Source organism: Rhinolophus ferrumequinum, chromosome 24, assembly GCF_004115265.2.
Source record: "Rhinolophus ferrumequinum isolate MPI-CBG mRhiFer1 chromosome 24, mRhiFer1_v1.p, whole genome shotgun sequence".
NCBI lineage: Eukaryota > Metazoa > Chordata > Mammalia > Chiroptera > Rhinolophidae > Rhinolophus > Rhinolophus ferrumequinum.
In genome coordinates this window covers 19,286,048-19,312,759 of record NC_046307.1, presented here as the reverse complement: position 1 = coordinate 19,312,759, position 26,712 = coordinate 19,286,048, and the positions used below count along the sequence as shown (strand labels likewise).

Below are 26,712 nucleotides of genomic sequence, written 5' to 3'. Positions count from 1 at the left end.
CAAAAATGTCTTCCAACATTGCTAAATGTCTCCTGGGGCAAAATCATCACCCTTCCCTCCTGCACCTCCCCCATGAAGAATCACTGGGTTAGACTCTTAATTGTCTACATACACGTAACTGATCTATGGGTTTTCTTGACAAGGAAAGAGAAAGAGGCCTGTATGTTGCTTAAGATCTCAGGCTCTGGGGTCAAGCAAATCTTGGCCTAAATCCTGTTTGCCTGTTACTACTTAGTTTGAGGCCTTAGACAGATAACTTAAATTCTTTGGGCAGTAAGGTTTTTCATCTATAAAATGAGGAAATTAATAGAACCTATCTTTTAAGAGTGCTGTGAGGAGTAAATTAAATAATATAATTAACACATATACTACCTGTCAAGAGCAGGCTCAGTAAATGTTTTTTTTTAAAATGTAAATCAGTGTCTTCCTGCTTGCTAGGCACACAGTGGTTTTTCTCATACTTTAGATTAATTCTCAGATCTGCTAGGCTACGGATGCTTGCCTGATGGACAAAATTCTTAGCTTGTCCTATATTGGAGTAGATTGTATTCTTAGGAAAGCCTTTTAATTCTCTTAGACCAGAGTCAACCATTGAGCCTTATGAAGTTTCAGAAATAATTTAAAATCGTAGGTTGACCTGTACCAATCAAGTTGTAATATGTCTGCTGGTATGCCCCTAATTCATTGGTTCCGTACTCAGTGAATGCCGTTGGTCAGAATGCTAGATCCATTGTCAACATATGGATTCAATAAAATATCCCATTATTGGTTGCAAAGACATTGAATTTTGATGACATACATTAAAAGAATCCAGAGAAACTGATTTGAAAAGTTATATGATATTAGATTCTAGAGTTGGCTTTTTGAAAAACCAGTGTTAGACTATTCGAGTTGTAATATATTTTTTTCAGTAATATTGGTGATTTTCTGAGCATATTTGCTAATGGTTTGAAACTTTGAAAAATATTTAATAAACCTGGGAATAAGAAAAATAGCTTTTTAGCACTTTTTTCATGGGAAAAGAAATAGAAGTTGGATGGTGAATGAAATCATGTTAGGTTACTTTCATGTAAGTTCAACATGTTGTACGCAATTAGCTATATTTGTACATGTGAACTTGGAACTCGAAGGTTCCATTTTGAGTGGCAAATATTTTATTTCATGTTCAACAAAATTAAAAATACTTTTTCTATGCCACTGTTTTATAAAACTTTTATGTGCCAGGATCATCTGGGTATCCATATAGTATGACTTTTCTGTTTTTATTTTAACATTTGGAGGAATAGCTTTGAGAATTTTTTGTTTGGTTATTATTATTAATTCACTGTTCTCTGAAATAGCTTTAAAGACTTGCCATCTTGGGGAAAAAATCTTTTGTTTTGGTTACCTGAACAGATATTTTCACACATTTGTTTGATTCCTGTCAAAGCAAATTCTTTGGGTTTGCCTGTTAAGTTAGTCTAAATAAACAGTGATAAAATGATGTTTATTTTATGAATCTGAAAACCTTGTCCTTCCAATCTTTTCATTCCTGCCTTAATCTTGATCATACTTTAAATGATATTTACTGAGCTAGTAATTTCATTAACAAGCAAACACAGAAGGGAAACCATGAGACCAAGGCCTTTCCTTTAAAATTGTTCAAACTTGAAGATTTTATCAATTGAGAGGAGAATGACTGTATAGGAGGAAATATATTCTTTTCAACATATTCTCAGTGTGATTTTGTTTTTCAAAACCATTTTGGCTGTTAGGAAAATCTGGAGAAGCTGGGACCTCGTGTTCTGGATTTGCAATTAGAATTTGATGAACAGGCAGTGCTCATGGAGAATATAGTCTACCTGACCAATTCCCTTGAGGTAAGAGGGGCTAAGGATTGTAAGAACTAGTTAACTATAGTAAACATGATCCAGTTCTTTTGTTTTATAATAAACCTTTTTATAAACTTCATTTTCTGTGTTTTGCAACTTTGCCAAATGTATCAGTCAAAAAAATTTTGGAGGGAAGGAGAATGGGTGGATATAGAAATTGCAGGAAGAAAAAATGATCTGTTGTCTTATTTTACTTATCAGTTATTCTGTACAGAAAATACTAGCGGTGTATGTCTGGATTTCTCCCCCAAAATTTATCTTTAAAAAAAATGAGAAGACCTTATATTCGAATACTTTAAAAATCTCTTATTATGGGGTACTCTGAATTGCTTCTCCTCTCTTACCCCCCTTTAGACCTTAGATTCACAGCATTGGATTAATTAAAAACCTGGGTTCGTGCGTGACCTCTCCTTTTTTTATATTAATAATGTAATGAACTTTCACGAATCTACTACCCAACTCAAGAACTAGAACATTACCAATAGCTTTTACATATTCTCCCTGTTCCTGTGCCAGTCGTACTTCATATATAGATCCTAAAAATGCTGTCTCTCAGACAACTTAGGCAAAAGGAAAGATAATTTGCTCTAGAAAAATTGTCAGAAGACTCAAAGTGGTGTTAGTGGTAATGAAGACACTGAAGTAAAAAATATGCAGGTTTAGAGTTTGAATAAAATTTCATGAAATATTAGAAGGGAAGATATTTATTTCTAAATAAGTATTTTATATCATGTAATTATAAATGAGTTAATAATTACATTAATAAATATTAGCAGACATTTATTTTAAAGATATTTCTAAATATTCATATATATTTCTGGAGGTCAAAAAACTTCTTGGTTCTTTGGAACAATGGAGACACTTATATTTAAGATCATCTTATATTCAGGTATATGCAATATGTTAGATTTCCGAGTTTTTCTATTTAGGTGGGAGCCTTTTATTCTCAACTGCTAAATTTCTGAACTTTATTTAAGTGGATACCTTTTATGCTGATTTTTCTTTTCCTCTTATACATCAGTTAGATAGATGCCAGATTCCATTATATAAAATGGTAAACATGACTATATAAATAGCCATACTATGAGACATCTAAGATCAGTGTTTAATAATTGATTACAGATTTCATTTAATGTTTATATGGAAAATAATAAAATTGCACGGACCATTTTATGTTAAGTGGAGAACCTTTGGTGAAATGAGATGATGATTAATTTCAATTATATGAAGTGTTACTAGTGACTTCCATTTTTCCCTCTATTAGCTAGAACACATAGAAGTCAAGTTTGCCTCTGAAGCAGAAGATAAAGTCAGGGAAGAATGCTGTCCTGGAAAACCACTTAATGTTTTTAGAACAGAAGTAAGTTGAAAGAAATCTCACTGAATAATTTCATTGCATTTTAGAGCTAGAAGAGACCTTAGAGATCATTACATCTAAACCCATCATTTTAAAGAGAGAAGGAAGAGAGGTCCAGAGAAGTTAAATGATTGGTTTGGTCCAGGTCGCATAGTTTGTTAGGAATGTGGGTGGATTTGAGGTCTCTTAATTCACTGGTTGGTGTAATACTCACTTTTCCTTTGTCTACTATAGTGGATGGCATCGGATGTTATTTGTGGGTTTAAAAAATAAAAATATGGTTTTCAAAACCTGGTTTTTATTTAAAAATACAGTGGAAATTGAAACGTAAGACCTTTTTAAACAGTGACAATGTGCTTTCATTCTTCAGATGGGTCTTGGTTTGATAATGTTATTCAAGATTTTTTGGTTTCTGGCATAAATGAGATTGATGCATTATCTTAAGTTATGCTGGAATTTCCTTTTTCTCCTTTATTTTTTGGCCATTACTGGTAAAGATAAATATGTTTTGGAGTTTTGGGAGATTCTCTATATTTACTCTTAAAGAATCCATTCAGAGTCGCAGTATTTGGCGAAGTCCAATGGACTGCAGTTGTAAGAGTCCATAATATGCCCGACTTTTCTACATAAGCAGAGGACTTAGATATATCCTGTTTCTTTTACCACATTTAATTGAAAACCCAGCAAACAGAAAAATCCTATTTTCAAATAATGAGGTAATCATGATCATGGAGACTTCCTGAATTTATTATTGTGTAATGAATACTCTTATTATATTAAGATACAGTGCCTTTTAAAGGTGCAGTCATTTGGGCCAGGCAGATAGGTACTTGAAATAGTGTTCCCTTACAAATATGTTTATTTCAAGCCACTTTAAAGCATTCCGTTAAGCTGTTACATATTTAAGTCTTTCACAAGACTCAGTTGACTTTTTTCCATTTAAAATAACAAACAGGGTCTTTGACTGTACAGTTTATATAATGTGGGAGGTATTATGGCCTAGAGCTGGTTCAATCCTGGCTCTGCCTCTTATTGATCATATGACCTCGGCCTACTTTGTTAATCTTTCTGGTTCTCAGTTTCTCCTCTGTGAAAAGGGGTCTTACAGAGCTACTTTTCAGGATACAGGAATAACGTCTATAAAGTGCTGAGCACAAGGCCAAGTACATAGCAGTAATTCAATAAATGATGGTAATTGTAGAAGAGAAAATATAATTGTTATTATCCATCATCAGTATTGATATATGTAGTCATAGTCTTTCTTGTCTAGGCATTTGGTTGTAAGCATGAGCTGTGTACATATTTTGTTTTGTATTTGAGTATCCCTTTGTCATGATTTTAGAATACCAGAATTAAATCTGTCTCTCATTGGACATTGAAAATGTAGCAGAGATTCCTTCTCCCTCAGCAGTATTCAAGTTTGTTTCCCTATAACAATGATTTTCTCTTTGTTTTCCTAGCCTGGTGTGTCAGTTTCCCTAGTGAATCCCCAGCCATCCAATGGCCACTTCTCAACCAAAATTGAAATTAGGCAAGGAGATAACCGTGACGCTATAATCAGACGTTTAATGAAAATGGACCGAGGAATCAAAGGTAAATGGTTTCCCTGAAATGCACATTGGGCAGTAGCATGTGGATTTGATGAGTTCTAAGCAGAGGCGAGAAAGAAGAGTAAACTAGCTGCTTAGGGACAGCTGTGTAATGTTGTTCAAAGAATATTGGACCTGGAATCAGAAAACTCTATGGGACATAGTAGGTAGCTTGGTGACTTGGCCATGTCACATAAACTCTCAACTGATCTCTCTTTTAGTAAAATGAGGACAATGGATTAGACATTTTTCCAAGACTCCATTGAGCTTTCATACTGTAACAAGCCATTTCTCTGAGAGGTTTTCAGAATTAAGGAACACACACTGTTGATATTCCAAACTTAACAGCCCACTGGGTCTGTTTCTGGGGAAGGAAGAGAAACAGAGTAAAGGTTACGAAGTGTGTATCATGTATTAGTCATTTAATTCTTTTGCGACACTGTAATGTAGAGGGTACTCTTATTATTCCCCTTTTTGCAGATGATGAAGTGAAGGACAGAAAGGCTCTGTAACTTGCACAGTTGAATTCCTGGAGCTGGAGTTCAAACTTGGGTCTATTTGACTCCAAAGCTCATATTCTTTCTTATAAATATCGTGCCTCCAGGTAAAAATATATAAATAACCTTAATTCCTTATTAAGTCTAGATCTCCTATGATTAGATTTAATGTAATATGTTACAGTTTTTTCTCTCATCTCCCAGCCAGGTCTTGGGCTGAGCGAAGTGTGAAGTTAGTGTGTGTCTGTTTGATTTTTCTTTCCAATTATGATGACGAATTAATATTGAGATTCTCTCTTTTATGTTCTCTCTCTCCTCTTCTTGATGGCAATCAAGAGTTGATTGGGCCACGTTCCATTAGTGTAAAATTTTTCTGAAGGGATTTGCAAATCCCAGACTGACCTAATTTATGGAACTATATTCAGGGTAACAATATTCCATGAACAGAGGAATATTGTAGCCCTTTGGAATTCATTCTATCTTGGATTTTTTTGTTCTCTTTAAGTCACTCATCTACCTTCTGTGGATATTTCTTGAGAGACTGTCATGTGCAGTGCATGTAGAGATAAGTGTATTTGTAGGGCTCCACGTGTGGACTGGGGGCTTGGGGGACCCACAAAGTCCTGTCATCAAGTGAAGGAATAGGGACTAAGCTATTGACGTCCATGATTGGATTTCTAAGGAGAAACTGCTGAGTGCAGTAAGAACGGTATAGATAATACAGAGGGTGCCAAAAAAATGTGTACACATGTTAGGAAAGGAAAACTGTATTAAAATTGTAATACTCAATATATACCAATAACAGAAGATGACTACAAGTCATGTTTGACTTCTGCACTTATAAGAGGTGCTCAAAGTGGTTACCATCAGCGTGCAGACACTTCTGATTATGGCGAACTAACTCCTGCTTGAGCAACGTTGACCAAAGTGTCCACTTGTATAAACATTTTTCTGGCATCCCCGGTATTTACAGCACAGAAAAGGATGAGATTATTTCCAGCTGTGGTGATCAGGGTGCATTTACGGAGAAGACATTGTTTAGATGTGGGGTCTTGAAAATGCTACCTGTGAGGGTAAGGAGAAAGGGTGTCCTAGCAGGAGGGAAACACTAATACTCGTTTCACTGTGTATCAGCAGTATATTAGTGCTAGGGATTTTATTGTCTGTAGACGTTTTTAAAAATTATGGTAAAATATACATAACCTAAAATTGACCATTTTGGTAGTTTTAAGTGTACAGTTCAGTGACATTGAACATTCACATTGTTGTGCAACCGTCGCACTACCCATCTGTAGAACTTTTCCATCATCCCAAACTGACCCTGTACCCATTAAATATTAACTCCCCGTAATGCTACCTCCATCTAGTCCCTAGTAACCACTGTTCTGCTGGCTGCCTTTATGTATTTGACTGTTCTAGGTACCGTAGATAAGTGGAACTATACAACATTTGTCCTTTTGTGTCTGGCTTATTTCACTTAGCAAAATGTCTTCACAGTTCATCCATGTTGTTGCTGGCATTTCTCATGTTCCCTCAGTGAACCAGGTACTGTGGAATGATAGTGCCATCCTTAGAACTTATAGGCCACAGAAAGCAGAACTTGAAAAATTTGAAATACGAACATATAGGAAGCCTTCCATTTGGCTGTTTTATATTGCATATATCCAATCATGAGATTTTTATAATAGGAAGAACTCTTAGCCATGAAAAACAATATGGTAGCTTTTAAAGAAAAAGGTGTTTGTGTGAACCCACTGAATAGGATTATTATGAGGTTGTAGCACATGAGAAGATGTATTCCTGTATTGAAAATGGTATTGTACAGTGTTAAACCTGCCTCCCTTGAAAATTTACAGAGATACAGCACTGACTAGTTTCTTCAAATTGTCCTGAAATGTGTTTTCTATATCTTGTTTTTTCTCACTGAGCCTCTGGCATAATTTGTACATCCTTTGTCATACTAGCTGTGAGTAATATTATCATAAAGTGCTTTAAGTTTGGTGTTAGTAGCTGCTGTGGATTTTAGAAAATAGAAATGTTAGGGGAGTTTGAAATTGATATTCTTCCAAATATCTACAGAAGAGCTGTAACTGTGAGGCTTTTCCAAAAGCCCTCAGGACACTTTGATATCTCAGAGGGACAGAGTATGTGAAATGGGAGAGGAGTGAAATTCAATAACATATTTCTTGGTCTGTCTGTTGCAATAGCAGCAAGGCATCCAATTAGTGCCAGTTGTATTGAGGGTGATTATAATCTAGGTCCAGGAGGAACTGAGCTAAAACCATCATTTTACTCCACAAAGACCACTGAGCAACTATTTGATGATAATGACTTTAAATCATTCACAACCCATGCCACATATGAACTAATAACTTGGAGGTGAAAGGCTCCATTTCCCATTTTCAATCCCTAGGGACTTTCAATCACTCTCATCTCTTCCCTAAGTGCCTTAAATCTTCTGTAGCTGCAGACTCAAATTTCAACATTTTCAATGATAAGAGTGGTCTGGGATAAGAAAAGATAGTAAAACCACTAAGAAAGCTCCAAGAATTATTGGTGGTAATGAACTACAGGGGAAACATCAAAGCAAATGTGTTTTGTCACTTAGAAGCCTCATTGTGTATTAAGGCTTCTTTGAAATAGTTCGATTCAGAATTGCTTGGAATGACGAGGGAGGTCTGTTTTAGAGACAGAGAGAGAGAGAGAGAGAGAGAGAGGCAGATTCATAGTAAAAGGCCTTGTGCATAAAATCTGCTGGCAGGACTTGTCACTGCTTCCATAGCAAAATAATTTGGTGTCACTGACTTGCATGTTGAATTGTAATACCTGTTCAAATGAATTGTGTTCTTCCTCCACAATAAGACCGTGGCTGTCATACAGGCTGTATCTGCTCTTTTCCTGTTTTAATTTTCAGGGCTTGTGCTATATCTGGGAATAGATTATATAGCCTCTGCAAAGGCTCTCCGAAGACTCTCAGGCAGGGTTTGCCTTCATGGTAGTTGCAGGTAATTGCGCTGTAAGCCCCAAGATCCCTACTCTAAACTTGCAGTCCTTCAGCCTTTGTTTCCCTGAGGAGAATAGAATGCCTAGATAACTTGTACTCCTGGCATAGCCACCAGCTGCTTTAGTGTTTCCTTTTATCTTTTATCCCTCTCTTGCTAAGCTTCATACTCTCAAAGCAACATAAGGGAATGTAACTCATGGACCACCCAGAAATCTGCTTTAGAGAGGGGTGGGAAGTAATTCGGAAAATATCTTCTGTTTCTGTAAATCAGGTTAAGCAGAACTAGCCACGCTACATTTAGATTGAGATATAAACCCAGAGACGGCATTTGCAGTCATTATGGTGTTTTCCCACCATATAAAATAAAACCATGTGATGTTGGGAAGTCGCAGAATTGCTGAAATAAATAAATTTCTTTCAGGCTCAGTTGTTGGCAGTATTGTTGGCTCATAAATTTGTTTAAGGGACAAGTGCTTTCTTTGCCAGGAGCCATCTTATCAGCTTGCACAAGAGCAGATCAGGAAAATCTCAAGCAAGGGAGGGTTGGAGCTGATCCAAAAGCTTAAAGTGCTGAAATCTGTGTCCTTCCCCTTCTCATCAGCTTGTTAATACAAACACTTTCATCCTTTGAACAGAACAAGAAACTGCTAATGCTATTTATTAGAATAGCAATTCTTTTTTCTAAAGGTATCTCCCAATAAAAGCTACAACTCTTCGTTTTAACATATTCCAGGAAGCAAGACAAGAAAGAGAAATAGGTTCTAGACTTCTTGATATTCTGGGAAACGGTTAATTGAAGTATATAAAAAGTGATTTGAGAGCCCGTGTAGGATAATGCTCAAAATTGCACTGAACCCTTCCCCTTGGTTTGTAATTCCAGGGCATGTTCTATACAGAATCTCTGACAATCTTTGATCCGGGCAAAAGCTGACAGAGGATGAAGATTTGTTAGATTTAGCTTTGCTTTCTGAGACTGGGTCTTGTTTAATAATCTGATGAAAATATTTTTTAGTTATAACAACCAGTGTGTTTAAAATGTGAATTATCAGACTCAGGCATGGGTTTGAATCGTGACTATAATGAAATGTTCATGTTGATGATCTCTTTTGCCTGTAGATCTTTCCAAAGTGAAACTGATGAGATTTGATGATCCACTGTTGGGGCCTCGGCGAGTTCCCGTCCTGGGGAAAGAGCACACTGAGAAGACCCCCATTTCTGAGCATGCTGTTTTCCACGTGGACCTCGTGAGCAAGAAAATTCATCTTACTGAAAATGGGCTCCAGGCCGACATTGGTGATACTATTGTCTATCTGGTTCATTAAACTCAATCACATTGGAGACTTATCCTGTTTTGAGGTGATACTACTACTTGTGCCTACGGATGGGCTAAAAGGACCTTAGGCTGGACCTCAACAGATGTCATTTCTAACTGTCAAATTCTGCATGTAATCATAGTTATACCAAGTCATCTTAGATTCCTGGACCTAATAAATTTTTGTTTTTCCTTCTTGGGGCCTCTAAGAAAAACAGTTTATACCATACTTTGTTTTCGTTTTTTTAAACAAATTATTGCTTAGTTCCCGGAGGCTTCTAGTCTTTGAGATTAACACAACAGTGTCAGTATGTTTCTTCTGTGCGGTATACTTCATACTATTTATGAAGGCTAAGGTCTTTCTACCAACTTTTTATATTATATCCTTTATGGACTTAGGTGTATTTCTTCTTTAAAAACAAACAAACAAAAAATAAAATAGATAGCTAATTTTACTTTTTATTTATTTTATTTATTGAATTTACTGGGGAGTAACATTTGTTAACATACAATTCTATAATACATCATCTGTATATTGCATTCTATGTTCACCCAAAGTCAAATCTCCTTCCGTCACCATGTTTTTTACCCCTTCACCTTTTTCTACTTCCCCTCCTCCCCACTTCCCTATGGCAACGTTTCACTAAACTGTTGTCTGTGTCTGTGAGTTTTTGTTTGTCTTGTTCATTTGTTGCTTTCAATTTTATATCCCACATATGAGTGACATCATAAAAAAAGAGCTCTCATCACCATTTAAAAGAACAAATGAGAGTATTTTGACTTGACTGTGATCACCAAGTATTTTGTATAAAGAAGAAATAGATCTTGTATTTATAAGAATTTTTTTAGCTTTAATATATTCAGTTAACCACCAATATATTTTTCCAAGAATAATATCAATAGTTTATAAGCAGTTTATTTCATCTACACTAAATTTAGGTATTTTAAAAGATAGAATTTTTTCCCCCCAGAAATCAGCATTTATCAAATTTGTCTTCAGTTTTATTGTGTTTAAAGACCATGCTGACTGTATTGCCAATTTATTCTTTTATTCTTGCTGGAATTTCTTGATATTGTCTGTGCCGTCTGTCTTCATTTGAGGAGAAACTATTAGGTATTGACTGGCAGGAGAAAAAAATTTCCATTTCTTGAAGGGTTCAACATGGGGAAAGACCCTAAGGAGACTGAATTCTTTCATGTCATATAAAGAGATTTTTATTGAGCTTCTTTATTTTGCTCTCTACAATTTGAGATTTCTAGGCCTAGTTGAATGCTTTATCATGGACTCATTAAAGCAAATCATAAAATGTTAGAGCTGAAAGACCCCGTAGAAATCATCAAGTGCAAATGATTGATCTTCTGGGGAAGGCAACATAGCATCGTATGTATCAGGCATTGAAGTCAGACCAGCCAGGTTAGATTTCTGTTTCTTCCCTTTGCTGCTTGGGTGATCTTGGCCAATTACTCAGCCTGTTTCTCCATCTATAAAATGGAACTAATAATGGACCTATATGCTAGGCTTATTGTGAGATTGTTTAGATGCAACAGTCTAGGAAAACCAAAATCGTCGTGTCCGGCAAGTGGTAATGTTACTTCAGAAATGTTACTGATGATGATAATGAGCCTTCAGTAAATGTTAGTGATGAATAATAATAATCATAATAAAACCCAACCAGGATGTATTGGCTTACGATTGGTATAGGCTAGCTATAATCATACCATCTGTGTTGATTCCTTTGGGGCGACTGTTTCATTGTTTGCCCTCCTTTAGATTCTTTTTCTGCTCCCTCGATGTGCTTAGCCATAGCTGTTCCCACCTTGTGTAATACCATTGTAACGATGTACCATAATTTATTCAGCCATTCTCCTAGGGATGGGTATTTAGGGTGTTTCTAAGTTTTTGATATTTAAGAGAATCTGTATACAATTATATAGCAAGTAACTTTGTGAATATGTGGTTTTATATTTGTGGAGGTGTATCTTAAGAGTAAGTTTCTAGAAATGTGTTTGTAGGTCCAAGGATAAATGCATATGTAGTTTTGTTGTGAGCAAGAAAGCATTTTAGGCAGAGGGTACAGCAGTATAAAGGCTCTGAGGTGGGGTCATATAGCTGGTGTGCTAAAGGAGTGAAGGAGACCTTGAAGGAACAGGCCCAGGGATGGACAGTGACCTGCCCAAGACCCTATACACTAGTGGTAGAACTGAATAGAACCCTGGCCTCCGTATTTCCGGTCCATTGTTACACTTATAAACAAGGAAGGCATGCATGGAAAATGAGCTTTTCTGATCAAGGCCAGTGTTCTCAGGGCTATTCAGTCAGAGGAGAGAGAAGTTTCTATGGACCAGATAAGACTTCACACATGAGGTGGGACGTGGAGGGTGATTAGGGCTAGAGTAGACATTATTTCCTTTGTAGTGAGATGTCTGTGGAGTGATGTTTTGGCACCTTGAGAATGTTCTGTTCCCAATTTTTTACCTTATGGTTTTAGTACCCCTTGAAAATCCTTTCCTGAATAAATTATGTTGGGGGCTCTGCAAAATAGTGATTTTTTTTTTAGTACAATCATTTCTTTTCCATAAATAATTGTCATTCTTTTTAAAGAAGATCATTCCTTTTTTTTTCCCCCTTTCTCTTTTTCATTTATTTTTAGGAGCTGTGTACCATGTAGTTTATAGTCAGTTCATACAATAGATATTTGATTAGAAAAGTTGGGTACAAATGAAATTTTAAAATACAGAATCAGCTTTCATGTACAATGGTTGTTCACTCTTCAAAGGAATCTTATTGTAAATCTTTTTTGCAAAGTGAGTAATCACCTCTTAATTTTTGCTGTTTTTATAAACTTGAATTTGCATATATAGCACATTTATTCAACACATTATTGAGTGCTTATTGTGTTTCAAACACTGTGTTAAGAACTTGGAAAAGAATGGTAAGCCAAAGAAGCATGGCTGTCCTTCATGTAGGATGCGTTCTTACAGTTAAGAAGACAGTGAGAGTTGCCCAGAACCCAGTGAGCGAAGGCAATTATGAATTTATATGCAAGGAGTCTTGATTTGGGAGGTATTACATCGGCTTTTGCTAACGACCCTGCTCAAGAAAATGCTTTGAAGTTCAGAACCCTAAACAATCATTCTCTAAGGGTCTGATGAGCAGAATATGTAGTGTATTTGGCAGTTTCCTCCTGTTGTCTTTTTAATGTAACGTTGAATTATGATTGCAGACCCTTCCCCTTATCCCCTCCCTCATTGTGCAATTTTGTCTAATATTTTTTCCTATAAGGACACTTTTCCGGTGTTTCTGGGGTCCACACATCCATAAGGCATGTCCTAAGATGCGTAATTCAGAGGCTCCTAAGACCCTGAAGATTCAGAGCCGTAGGCAGACACTCAGCAGCCTCGCCCTGCTTCGTTCACCAGGTTCATCTGGGCTAAGCAGCAGCACCAGTTTCCTGGCGTGATCAGTGAAGTCCACGGGAGAAGAGGAGATTTCTGTAAGCTCTGAACAGCCTTAGAGGCTCGAGACAGCCCAGCATAGCTCAAAATTTAGGAGACCGAGCTTTCATGAGATGGATTCAAGTATGGTATCTGGGCTGAAAGACGTCCCAGTCCTTGCTTTCAGGTTAGTTATAAGAGACTCAGTCTTCTTGCTGAATTGGACCAGCCGTCCTGGGCATGACGTGAAGCCCTGGCTGCTTCTCAGCTGCACTGCCTGGCAGAAATCTGTAGGCTATTGAGTCTCCTAAGGGAAGGTTGAGTGGCATTTAGCTAGATAAATGTTTACCAAAGGGATCTCTGAGCAAAGGCGTTTTCCACCACAGAGAAGTCGTTTTCTTACACTTACACTCTATCTTCAGCAGTGTCTCCCTTCCGATTAGTAAGATGGACATGCCCACAGTTAGGTGTGTACCTGTCTTTAAAGAAATAAGTTGTCTGTCAGTTACACTGCTGTGATGTCAGATTCCAGAATATCAGGAACATTCCTTAGAAGAGCTGTTTCACTTTGGATTGAACCCAAGTTTAGAATCAGCCATCTTCTTGTCAAAGGGAAAGAGATAGCTCAGGTGACAAGAAAACACCTGTCGCTATGAATTGTTTTGTAAATGACGTCTCTAAGGTTCCTGAGGATGTTTCCTTATTCAGTATACACTCTCCTCTGTTGCTTTCACTCATGTCATCTGAAGATGAACAGCATTTTATTTCCAACTGGAGGTACGCAGTAGGGTGATTTCTTGTCCCCCGCCCCTAGCTTCTGCTCTTTGGTTGGAATATCAAATCAATTTCGTCTTACAAGGAGCTGGGGCAAAGAAAGATGGGCTTGGGAAGGAAGTAGTTGCTGTCATTTCCCACGTGTACTCCAACAGGGGACAACTCCTGAGTTCCTTCTGGCCTGCCTTGGATCCTGGAAAGGGAAGGGCTGGCTTGGGTGAAAGGGTGTCCCTTTATTCTTAACTTAAAACGTTGAACCCTGACCAAGTGAAACTATTTCTGGTGGCTGCCAATAACTTCCACGCTTTTGAAATAAAAACTCAAGGGTTTCGGTTTCAGTTTAGAGTTTGAAGTAATCAAGGAGGTGGGAGTGGAAAGCAGAAGGAGCTCTCAGTACGTAAGTTTCAGTGAGGAGGAGAGTGACATGACACTCCCCCTCCTGCACCGAAGCACAAGGCATGTGGGGGTATGCAGTGGGGGGATGTGCTTCGCTGCGAGGAGAAGGACAGTGAGTCAAACGGCGGAAGGGCGAGCATCATCAATCTCCTAACACTGTTACTCGTAGGGGCAGATGGCGACAGGATTGGTGTCGGCCTCTCGCCTCCCACCAGTTGTCAATCAAGGTGGCCAACCCTCTTGGCTTGCCCGAGACTCTCCCGATTTTAGCACTGAAACTTCTCCATCTGGGGAAAACCTGTAGTCCTGGGCAGACTAGGATGGTTAGTTACCCTGATTGAATTTTAGGATATTTGGGGATCGCACATGACAACTGAGAAGCTGCCCCAGATCTCGGTCCTCTATTTGTTTCTCAGAAAAGCATATGGAATGCCCTATGGTGTGTGCACGATCCTTCAGTTACAACAACAACAATGGCTGCCGTGGGCTGCATGCCTACTGTGTGCCAAGTATATGATCTTGTTTAGACTTTCCTGGCAACGGCGGAGGTAGAATATTTTAAATCCAGTTTTATGGAAGAGGAGACCAGACTCGAGGTCTGTGACATGGATAAAAGGGCTGGGCATATTTCGTAGCTGTACTTCACACTTCTAGAAGGTAGCTCCCAATCCCTGCCTCTCTTCTAAGGTCTAGTGCAGCATTTCCAGCTGTTTGCTTGGCGTCCTCCTGATGTCTCACTGGCACTTTAGACTGGCTGTATTCTAAGCATTTTCTTCCTTTCCAGGAGGTGGCTCCTATTCCAGAAATTTGAACTGAGATTTGCTGGGATTTGAACTGAGGCCTCTTGCTTCCAAATTTGTGAATTTAACTAGTATGAAACACTGAGAAACACTGAGGAAGTAAACGGGACATTGAGTTTGAGTGACAGGATTTGGAATAATAATGCCATTAATAGAGATGGGGCAAAAAGAGAAGGTGTGATGGAGGAGGGAGGGGGATGGTAAAGTCAGCTTGATCTCTGAATTAAGAGCCGCTTGGCATCATTGGGTCCCTATCTCCTCTTTATCAGTCGTCTTGGCTTAATGATTGGCCTTCGGAACCATCTTCTTTGTTTCTAAGTTAATCACCATCCTTGACTCTCCAGGAGCCATGCACCAGCCCAGGCTGTGGTGAAGCAGCCTGTCCGGGGAGCCAGTGGCAGGACCACAATCACGATTGTCCACACTGGAGGGGACTGGAGCACCGGCCTCTTCAGCGTCTGCAGAGATAGGAGAATTTGTATGTTTTCCCTCTTCATTTAAGTTCTCCTTCACTATCTTCTTTCCCAAGACATCAGTGGGTGGAAAAGCTGTATCGGGCACAAGGACAGAAAGTAAATGGACTAATCCTCTAGTGACTCAAATGTACTCAACAGCGGGGAAAACCTTGCTTTTCAGAGATGTGGCTGCTTTTATAGAATAAGTGGTGACATAAAGATTGTTTTTAAATGGCAGAGGCAGTGTTGGGAGAGACTCCCCAAAAGGGCTCCCTTTCCTGCTGCTGGTGGGAGTGTGAATTGTACAACCTTCACAGTGGGTGGTTTAGTATTATGTGTAAGAAGAACCTCAAGTATTGCACAGCATTTGACCCAGGAATTACATTGCCAGGCGTTTACTCTAAGGAAATAAATCATGTGCAAAGATTCAGCAGCAACGTCACGTTGTGCAGCGTTGGTTATTGTAGCAACAATGTGCACCAACCTCAGTTCAATGGGGGCATCCCTGCAATGAATTACTACACAGCCATCCAGAGTCACGTTGTAGAATAACATTTGCTGGTGTGAAAAGACACTTTGGATGCATTTTTAAATGAAAGATGCAGATGGTAAAACTATGCACCTTCGACACCAATTTGGGAGGGAATATTTAGAGAACTATCTGGAAGGATACAAATACAGATGCTTCCAGCAGGTGTCTCCAGATGGTAAGCTAATGAATGATTTTTGTTTTAGTTTTCCTTATCTCTTTCTACTATTTCTATGAGGAATGTGTTGTACTCTTAGAACAATAGGAATTAGCACAAAGTGAAACCCCCTTTGTAGACTGATGTCTTTGCAGACAGTGCGTCAGCTACAAAGAAGGACCAACAGCACTGTTCTCTAGCTGGACGATTTCCCCCTGGGTTAGAAGGTCAAAGCACATTGATTCTATTTTTACCTCAGGACATTCTGACCCATCTCTGGTGCCACATGTCAGTGTCCCTTTCCAGGACCTGATGCGCTTGCCCTAGGGAGCAACCCAGTCACACAGTCTTTCTTGGAGGGGGGTTGGGGCGGGTTCCCATTGATGGTCGAGGGACAGTCTCTTTAGTTCAAAACCCAACAGACCCCAGATCTAGTATTTTTTGAAGACTATGACTCTCCCTGCCCGTCACAGGCTTATGGGAAGATCTGAATTTGTCCCAAAGTCTCGCAGGCTGGGTCCGTCCGAGAGCTCTGAACTGTTACATGACCCCAGTCCCTGTTTGGCCGAGAGTCTTGCTGAGGGAGAAGCTCTAACGTTTTTTGCTGCTCTCATCACCCAGGCTTGCCTGGGCCTCCAGGGGAGGAGCCTGGCCAGCACCAAACCCTGCGTTCTGTGCCTGTTCCTTTGCCCGTCTGACCCAGCACTCAGCACTCTTCTTCCTGCCACTGCTACCCATGTGGACTTCTGACCAGACAGTTTCGGCACTTGTTCTCTGGTTCTCAAGGATTCTCTCTAGTGCTCTTCCAGGTTCTCTGACTTCGGTTGTCACCCACTATTGAGGTACAGAGAAGGCAGGTTAGCCATGTGGGGATGTGGAGACTTAACCCCACATTGCGAAGTGGACCATTTCCCTTTCATAGCATGTAGGTGGGGGTTGGGGAGCCATCCATGTATTTCCAAGTAGGGCAAAGCCTGGAATATAATGCAGTGATGAGGGGAACACATTTGTATCAGATTTAGCACTGGCTTTAAATCTTAACTCTGCCTCTTACTGGTCATTTGACCTCTTAACAAATTCTCTGCACCTTCATTTTCCTTCCTCTAAAATGGGGATAATAATGGTGCCCACCTCAAGGGTGGTTGTCAGGATTAAAGCAGGTAATATATAGCATACACTCTTGCCACTGCTTTGGAACATAACCAGATCAGAGTTTTGTTGGTTGCATGCTGTACTGGGGTAAATAGTGTCCTCTAAAAATGCACGTCCACCTGGAACCTCTGGATGTGATCTTATTTTGAAATAGGGGTTTTGCAATGTAGTCAAATTAAAAAGAGATTGTACTGGATTAGCGAGGGACCTGATGCAATGGCGGGTGTTTTTGTAAGAAGAGAGAAGTTTGGGTACAAACACACTGAGAAGGCCACGGGACAGCGGAGGCAGAGAGACGGGAGTAATGCACCTATAAGCCCAGAAATGCTAAAGCTTGCTAGCAACCACCAACAGCTTGGAGAGAGGCACAGAACAGACTCTTCCCTTAGAGCTTCCAGAAAGAACCAACCCTGCCAGCACATTGATTTCAGACTTCTCCAGTGAGAATAATTTCTCTTGTTTTAAGATGCCCAGTTTGTGGTATTTTGTTCTGGCTACCCTGGGAAACTAATACACAAACAAGCATTGGATTTCGTTAGAAGGCTATGCGCTAGCTAGCTCACAGAATTAAACAATCAACTAAAAACTAAGCTCAGAAGGGATAAGATGCATTATCAAGAGCTAGCTGACAGTCTGGTCAACCCCAAACATTTTTATCTGTTGTTTTCCTGTTTCAGCAGATGGAGCCCAGTTTGTCTAGCTTCGGTCACATGCCTGATGCTTGGCCAGACCCGGGGCATTTTGAATGGCAGGTCTATCAATATTGCCAACAATAGTGAAGGGATAATTGCCTAAAATTTTCTACTGGGGTGCAGGTGACCAGGAATACCCTAGCAAACATAAAACAATGCACTTAGTGACTCTTAGGTATTAATATTATTGTTACTATACATTTTTATTATTCTCCAGCATGTGGAGAGCAAAGGGTGGAGACAGGAGACTTAGACTGACTGCTGCAGAGGGATTTCCACCCAATCCCAGAGAATCTAAAAAGTGGTCAAAGAAAGGTCCACCCCCCACCACCCTCTCTGCCTTAGACATTGCTTCATTGCCTAGCTCTGCTCCCGCCCTCATCAGTGGTCAACAGACCAACCACACCAGGTCTCCCGTTCTAGGGGCAAGGGGGGAAGGAAGGGAGTGGGGAAATATGTACAGTATTCTTTACAATTGAGTATGACCCATGGAGAACAGGGCAGTGATCTCGAATGTTCCGTGTTTTAATTGTTGTTCCCTGGGAACGCTTTCATTTGGTGACTGCTCATGGTGTCTCTGAGCTAATTGTCCTAGAAGAAAATGCAAAGGCAATGTCCCTTTCTACACTCGTCTGTACCGTAATTCCCAGGACGGAGCTGGAGTATGCGTGCTATGAACCCTGGGTTTCTTTCCTTTCCTGTTTCAAAGGGCTACTTCATCCACAAAATTTCATTTCCAGCAAATCACTGTGAAAATGGTTGTGACTAACGGGGGAACAAAAAGGAGAACTTCTTGCTATGACTTTGTTCCATGCCAGATTCCTATCCTGGGACAGTTTTCCATTAAATGTCGAGAATTATTGCTCCAGTTTGTCATCCATTAAGCAAAGGGTACATTATGAACAGTGATGATTTCCATTTCTTTTTGACATTTTGCTGCTTCATCTTCTATTATAATTATATATTTTTTGAACTGCCTCCCTCTTCCCACCTCTGTGCTTTTACCTGAATTCGCACTGCACTCAGATTAGCAAGCAAGTGCTTCTGTGTCCTTTGGAGATGTGACTGATGTGAAGATGAAGCAGAGGTGAAATCAGGGGCTGTTAAGTGGCATCGTGGGTAAAAGGCTGGGTCGTCCAGCTCCAGGTATGTTTGTGATGTTGCCCCAGAGAAGGATTATGTGGAAGGTGTAATCAACATTGGTTTGTAATCCAACTAATATTTACTGAGTGCCTACCTATGTGTAGACCTGCGTATAGGTGTTACAGACATAACAGTGAATGAGACAGATGGTTTCTTAGAGGAGGCAGACGATAAGCCCATAAGTCAATAAACTAATTGCAGTTGTGATAAGTGCACCGAAGGAGATAAACAGGCCGTTATGAATGGAAATTATAGGGGACTGGGGAAAAGGATGGCCTCTCTGAGGCACGCACTTAAGCCAAAACGTGAGACGGGTCAGTCAGCCACTCAAATGACCTTCCCCGTGGAGGGCAGCACAGGCACAAGGCAGTAAAGAGCTCAGTGGACTAGGAACCATCAGACGCCCAAGGTGGGTAGAATGAAGTGGGCCAGGAGTCTGTCTGGGTTTCCGGAAGCGGAAGGAGGCAGGGCAAGACCTCGGATTGGGAGTCCTGTCCCCAAACTGCAGCCTGGGTAAACTGTCCACGCTCTGAAGCAGGGCCCACTGTTGTCTTGCTCACTGCTCTGGTTTCCGGCAGGTCACTTGGTCCATAGGAGGTGCTTTGAAATATTTCCCGAATGAGTCGTCACTGTATGAATTTCAATCTGTATTCTCACTCGCTTCTTTCTTTCTCGCACTCCATTAAAAGAACCATAAGGCCTCAGAGTTAGGGACATGGGGGGCAGCTGGTCTGGCCCCTCAACTGCTTATGTACACCCCTTCTGCAGCATGCCTGGCAAGGACCTGGACGCCTTGGCTTCCTGAACATTTCCAGGGAGGAGGGCTTCTGCCCTTTGGAACCAGCTCAGTGCTTAAAAAAAGAAAAAATGATTTTGAATAGGTTACCATGCTTATGATGCAAAATTCAAAAGTACCTACCCCTTTGGTGTATGAAAATCAGGTATTCCATCATTTCTTTTTACCCATTCTTCTCCCCAGGGCAACCACTCTTACCTGAATCCAGATATAGTCTATCTGTTTGTAAAGGTATAAAAATTTTTTAAATGAAAATAGATTTTCTTTATTATAGAAGTATCAATAATCATTGTAACAAAGAAAAATGCAAAAGGCTATAAAAGAAAAAAGCAGTATACTATCATCTCAGCTGGCAGAGATCACCATTGTTAATATTTTGGTATCCTTCCAGAGGTTTTCACTGTGTGTGTGTGTGTGTGTGTATAATTTACACAAATACAATTGTAAACACTCTATTCAGCACATTTGTTTTAATATAACAATATATGTAGGTGATCAGACCATGTCAGCACTTCTGGAGATAGTATTTTAAATTGCTGCACAGATTCCATTTATTTATCCAAAAATTCCCGTTGTGGACCTTATGTGATTTCCAGACGTCAAACCAATGCTCTGTGAATATACCCTACAGATGTCATTTTGCATGTGTGTGCCTCTATCTGTTGGCTAATTGTTGGGGAATAAACCTGCTGGTCAACTAGCATGTACCCTTTTAAATTTCCATAGATGTTGCCACATGGCTCTCCATTTGGAAGTTGTACTAATTTACACTCCCACCCACAACGTGTGAGTGTGCCCCATTCCTATTTTGAGCATTTCTTATTGTTAGATGGTTCTGCCTTTTTGCAATAATTGATCTGAAATGTGCCTTGCTGCAATTTCCACCCACCTTTTCTACTTTTGCTCTCTGGGACTCCGCACTCTTGTTTTTGTGTGGGCTGCTTCTTTTTATTTCAGCTCCCCTATGAGTTAGAACGATGAATAATGAAGCACATTCCATGCATGAGGGTGGAGCCCATCTCAGAGAAGGAGCCAGGAATATTTAGGCTGCGGGTGCTTATATAACCACCAGGCCTGTGAGTAAAAGGAAGAGGCTGAACTTACGGCTCAAATCCCTCTGGAGCTTAAACACCTTCCCTCTTTAAACAAAGCATCGATGATATTATGCTGTACATCTCATCATGCCATTTTATTTTTTAACTCAGAATGTGTCTTCAAGCTTTCACTCTGTCGGTACTTAATTGATCTTCCAGTGCATTCTTAATTATTCCACAGTGTGATTTACATCGTTATAGTTTGCTTACACTTTCATCTGTTTGTGTACATTTGTTTTAAATTTTAAGCGACAAACAATGCTGCAGTGGATACCTTTGTACCTGCCCCTTTGTGTGCACGCGTCAGCATCACGCTAGGGTAGCTACTGATAAGTGGAATTGCTAGGTCCTGGAGGGTTTTAAAGTTTACTGGATTCAGCCACGTTGCTTGCCAGAGTGGCTGTGCCAGTTTTCACTTCCATCAGTGCCTGGAGCACCTATGTCCCATGGTCCCCCACAACGTTTGGTACAAAAACTTGGAAAACTTAGCCCTTCTTATGGGTAATACATGATTTCTGATGGTCTTAATATGCATTTCCCGGATTACTGACAGCATCGAGCAACTTTTCAGGTGTGTCGTGGGCCCTTTGCGTTTCCTCTTTGGTGAATTACCTGCTCGTGTCTTATGCCCATTTTATTCTTTTGTTTAATCCCTCCTATATTGATTTGTAGGAGTTCCTGTATATTCTGGATACTTCCCCTTGGCCTGTGATAGATGTTACAAAATTGTCTTCTAGACAAAGGAGCCCATCACGCTGCTCTTGGGCATTCTTGAGGTGTGAGCCCGTAGTGTTTATCCCACTGCACTCGTTCACAGCGTGGACCACTGACACCTGCACAACGGCTCTTTCCTAAAGAAGGTTCATGAGCTAAGACTGTCCCACAGGAATAGATACAAAGTAGTGGTGGTGAGCATACAAACCCACAGCCTTTGTGGCATATAGATAAATACGTAAAACATGAGGACACATGGACAGATGTGCTACGTGTAGGAGGTAAGACTTTGGGGCCAGACTACCGGAGTTCCGATCTGGCCTCTGCCACTTTCTACTAAATGTATGAACTTGGGGGAATTACTTGAATCCTCTGGGCATCAGTTTGCTCATCTGTAAAATCGGCATAGTAAGAATAATTTTATAGGATTATTGTGAGAATTAAATGCAAAGGATTTTTTGCAGAGCTTGGCAAAGAAAGGGTTAAATTTGTATGAGTATTAGCTGTTATATAATAAAAGTTTGGCTTCCATAGTGTTTTTCTTTTTTTTTTTAAATCATATCTGATTTCTCTCCCAAGGTAATTGAATTTGGGTGTGTTTCCTTCTGCATCTAGTACCACCTCTTAATGCACACTTAGGTAACATGGTTATATGATGAAAAAACTAAATAAAAAAACAGCATGTGTTTTCTAAAAAAGCATACAAGTCACAAAAATAAGGCCCAGGAGTTCCACTGTACAAAACAATAACTTCTTTACAATATACTTACTGAGGATGGTGGGCATTTCTCTTTGCCAGGTAAAGTGTTGCTTTTGATTGATTTTTTATTTGCAAGGATTTTTACACTATTTTGTAATGCACGCGCAAAATGAGACTTGGTTGATTTTCACGTGCCAGGATTTCAAAGTCCCCTAACTCAAGGTGGCATGCAGTGTGACCACTCTGAGCTCGCTGTAAGTTTCCTGGGCCCGTTGTCAGCACTGGGTGGAGCCTGTTGATTTCACTGGGGGTAACAATTTTTTAAAAAATGGAGTGAAACATCCCAGACTTACTCAAGGCTGAATTCAGAGTTTGTTTTCAGCCACGTGTTGCCTCCCGTACATGACTCAGTGATTATCTTCAGACTTTTGAATGGATGAAATAGAGGTTATGCTCCTTGGAGATAGGCCGCTCCGTGGAGCCCATCCCCCCGCCCCCGCCCCATTCCTCAGGCCCTTGGCGCACGAGTGCTGCCTCACCCCCATGCCACCTTGAAGGAGTTCAGACTCCTGGAACATTCCTTGGAGGTTCTGAGATAAAGGCTCATTCCTAGCTCTTTGCTTCTTGGTCATTGAATTTGGGAGTGGGCTTTGCATTCTCTCTTGTTGGGCACGGTGGGAGGGACCGGTAGGCAGAGACAGGCTTTGGACGAGAAGTCTTGTGCTGGTGACAGGGTCTGTGTGTCTGGTGCACTAAAAGCTGTGATCACTACCGTTTCACATTCGTTAGAATGGCTAAGATAAGAAACTGACAACAGCACATGTTGGTGAGGATGTGGAACAACGAACTCGCTCATACATTGCTGGTGAAGTGTTAAATTGTACACCTAACCTGGAGAACTGTTTGTTAGTTTCTTGTAAAGCTAAACATAAATCTACCCTATGCCCTAGCAATTCCATTTTCAGGAATCCACCCAAGTGAAGTGAAAATGTATGTCCACGTAAAGACTCGTATATGAATGTTCATAGTACTTATTCATAAGATTAATAGCAAAAATTGGAGTAATCTGTGGCAAAATGGATAAACAATTTGTGGAATATTCATACATTTCAATACTATTCGACAGCAAAAAGAACAAACTATAGATTCCCATAACAGCATAGATGAATCTCAAGAAACATGGCATTGAACAAAAGACTGTTACAAAAGTAAACAGGATTCCATTTATATGAAGTCCAAGGAGAGGTAAAAACTCACCTATGGGAACAGAAATCAGAAATGTGGTTTCCTATGGACTGGGATAGGGGTGGGGGTGGGGAGATTGGGACCCTCTGGGAAGAGACACAAAGGAATTCCCCGGGGTGAGGGCAGCATTCCACACTTTGGTTACGTGAGTGAATATCGTTGTCAACATTTATGATTTCTGCATTTTCTTGTATTTAATTATGCCTCAATAACATTTATTGAATGCATTTTTCAAAGGTTATGATTAGCTTTTTTTTTTTTTTTTTGCTGTTATATAGTCCTAATTATTTGTATTTATCCAGGTTGTCACCTTTCTCAATGCTAGATGACAACATAGTACTGTATATCAGGGGTTCTTAACCTGCGGTCCATTGATAGTTTTCAATGGATCCTTGAACCCCGTGAAATTGAATGCACAATTTTGCATGTCTGTGTGCATGTCTTTTTCTTTTCCCTTGAGGAGCAAGTTCATAGCTATCATCATATTCCCCAAAGGGTCTGTGACCCAAAACATATTTAAAACAGAACCTCTGTGTTAGATGGTTCATGCAGAATGTGTAGGAAACAGGATCAGTAGTTATGAGTGGATGAATAAATGACAAACTGTTTCCAGTTGATGTTCAAGGAACCAAGCCTCTAATAGTTTACAGATTAAAACTGGCAGATGTCAGTGGCTGGCACTAAACTAGCAGAAATTAGCATAACCTTCTGGCCTGAGAAATAGAATAAAGTCCTGATAAGAATAGCAGGCAGAATCAGTGTACCATAAGAGGGCTTTCAATCACAATCATAGCAAAAGATGCCTGTTATTGAAAAGTATCATATAATGTGTCTATTTTAAATATTGAAATTAGATGAACATAATAGAAGCAACAGTTAGATTCAACTGTAAAAAAATTATTTAACGCTTTCTCTTGACTGGAGAAAACAATTACCGCAGTGAATGCTAACAGAATTGTATCAGGTTCAGCTTTGCCGGTGTTTAACAAAAGAAGACAATTTTGATATGGCTCACTTATGGCAATTTTCCTACACTGAGTTTTGAGAATTGGTTATTCATTCACAGTTCCCGATCACAGGGAGACAATGCAGCATCAAACTGATGGCAGAAGGCAGTAAATGCTCCTTGAGTTGGGGAGTTGCTCCGAGCTCACCTGAGAACTTTGGCTTTCTTTTATGTGGTTATTGACAGGTTTCTGTGGTCTGTGTTGTCCGATGTGTCTTGAGTGTGACATCGCCAGGCATTATGGAGAGTGTTTTTGTTGGCCGTTGTTACCTGGGTCCACCTCTGCCCTGCGAGTTGGCACCAGAGAGAGACATAAAATACGGGTAAGTGTGTTTGGATGTATATGTGAACCTGGATCCATTTGAGAACCTGGAAGTGCTTTTCCAAAAAGAAAAAAGAGAGGTCTGAGCGAGGAAGCTTAAAAACACCACACTTAGTGGAAGACTTTAGGAAAGGAAGGGCAAGACATTTCTGTGGTCATTCATTGCTAGCATGTATGTTAACCAAAACGTCACATCGTGAAGGGTATTTCCAAGGGGCACCTATTATAATACAGATTATTGGTCAACGGGCCACTTCTGTTTCTCTCATTGCATCAAGAGAAAATGACAGAATTATATCAAATTTGGAGGATATATTTGGGATGGCCTGAGTTAAAATATAATCTATGTGGCGTATGCAGAATTCACTTTAGGAGTCCCCTGGGGACCCTTCAAAGAGCCAGACAATTTCCAGGGCAGCTGAGACTGAGGTAAAATGAGAGATCGAGGACAGACATCATATATATTAAGATGTGGGTGGTAAAAAAGAAAAGAAAAAAGAGGCATCTCTTTATAATTCATATAAAATGAATCCCTAATATCCCTAATATATATTTTTAAGTGAAAAAAAGAGTAAGGCATAGAGGTATGAAACTATTTACATTAAAAGACTATATGTGTATATACCTGCGTAGACATAGAATTTATCGGGAAGTGTAGATAAGAAACTGCCAAGAATGGTGCCCCTGAACAGGTGGCTGGGTGGCTGGGGACATCAACAGAAGGGGGAATTTATTTCCTGTCCCTTCTTACTGTGGGAATTTTAGATCATGTGCACCCCATTTCAAAGAAATAAATACTTAAAAATATTAAATCCTAAGAGGAAAAAAAAAGATGTCGATAGAGAAATCATTGGTTTCAAGTATCAACATCCCAAAGGGCAGGCCCCTGAATTGCAAAGGTTGGTCAACAGATGGTCAGCTTGTCCTCTGGGTGACCCAGGGGAGCTGTGGGCCTGGGCGTTGACTTAGGGGGGTTGGTGGATTTTGGAAGCAGTTCATGGGATGGGCCAGCAGGAGGTGCTGTGGAGGCCCCTGGGGAATGGACCTGCGCCTGTGGATGGTACCGGAACGGACACTGGGTCTCTCCCCCTAGGGCACACTGTGTGAGGACTGGCTTGCCGTGCACTGCTGTTGGCCTTGTTCCATCTGCCAGGTGGCCCGGGAACTCAAAATGAGGACCTCCCAACTCTATGAAATCTCAGCAGCCCCTTCAACTAAGGACACCTGTATTTGACAGAGCACAAAAACTCCTCCTCACTCCCCCTTAACCCTCCTCTTAATAGAGAGATGGTTCTTAAGTTTGCACCGAAGTAGTATGAAAATAAACGACTCCCCCCCTCCACTTCTTTATTGTTGTTCTTTCTTTACATGTCCCCCGATGAAGCCTCTGTTATTTGTCTGGATTTGTTCTGCCAGCCCAGCCACACCAGGCAGATTCTAGAGGCAAGTTCTGTGCCCTCCACCCCCCTGCCTGGAGTTTTGGATGCATTTTTCACCATTTTCCTACTGCCATCCTTTCATGAGGGACGTCCAGGAAGCTGGAAGAACTGTGGCATGGCTTTCTTACGCTAAGGAAGCCACGTTTCCCAAAGTACCACTGATGGTTAATTTTAGTTAGCACCTGGCCAGCGCACGAAATGTCACCAACTTACAGAAGCACTGTCCTTCCCTT

The 26,712-nt window shown here is 40.2% G+C and overlaps 2 protein-coding genes across 3 annotated transcripts in view; both read left to right on the top strand.

The window, feature by feature from the left end:
- The window catches only part of LARS1 (leucyl-tRNA synthetase 1), a 52,153-nt gene extending 42,497 nt beyond the window's left edge, over window positions 1-9,656 (top strand). Inside the window, exons 29-32 of one of the 2 annotated variants that reach the window (XM_033096542.1) lie at window positions 1,755-1,859; window positions 3,136-3,231; window positions 4,689-4,821; window positions 9,435-9,656. In XM_033096542.1, coding sequence (XP_032952433.1) covers window positions 1,755-1,859; window positions 3,136-3,231; window positions 4,689-4,821; window positions 9,435-9,640 — 540 coding nt within the window. In that variant the 3' untranslated portion in view covers window positions 9,641-9,656. Of the gene's footprint in view, window positions 1-1,754; window positions 1,860-3,135; window positions 3,232-4,688; window positions 4,822-5,297; window positions 5,422-9,434 lie in introns of those variants that run through there. The other variant, XM_033096543.1, reaches the window with a different exon arrangement.
- Window positions 9,657-13,666: 4,010 nt separating this feature from the next.
- PLAC8L1 (PLAC8 like 1) lies at window positions 13,667-26,371 on the top strand. Its single transcript, XM_033096541.1, has 4 exons — window positions 13,667-13,842; window positions 15,380-15,513; window positions 24,905-25,041; window positions 26,134-26,371. Exons 1-4 carry the CDS (start codon window positions 13,718-13,720, stop codon window positions 26,272-26,274), a joined length of 537 nt encoding a protein of 178 aa, XP_032952432.1. The 5' UTR covers window positions 13,667-13,717; the 3' UTR covers window positions 26,275-26,371.
- Window positions 26,372-26,712: the final 341 nt, after the last annotated feature.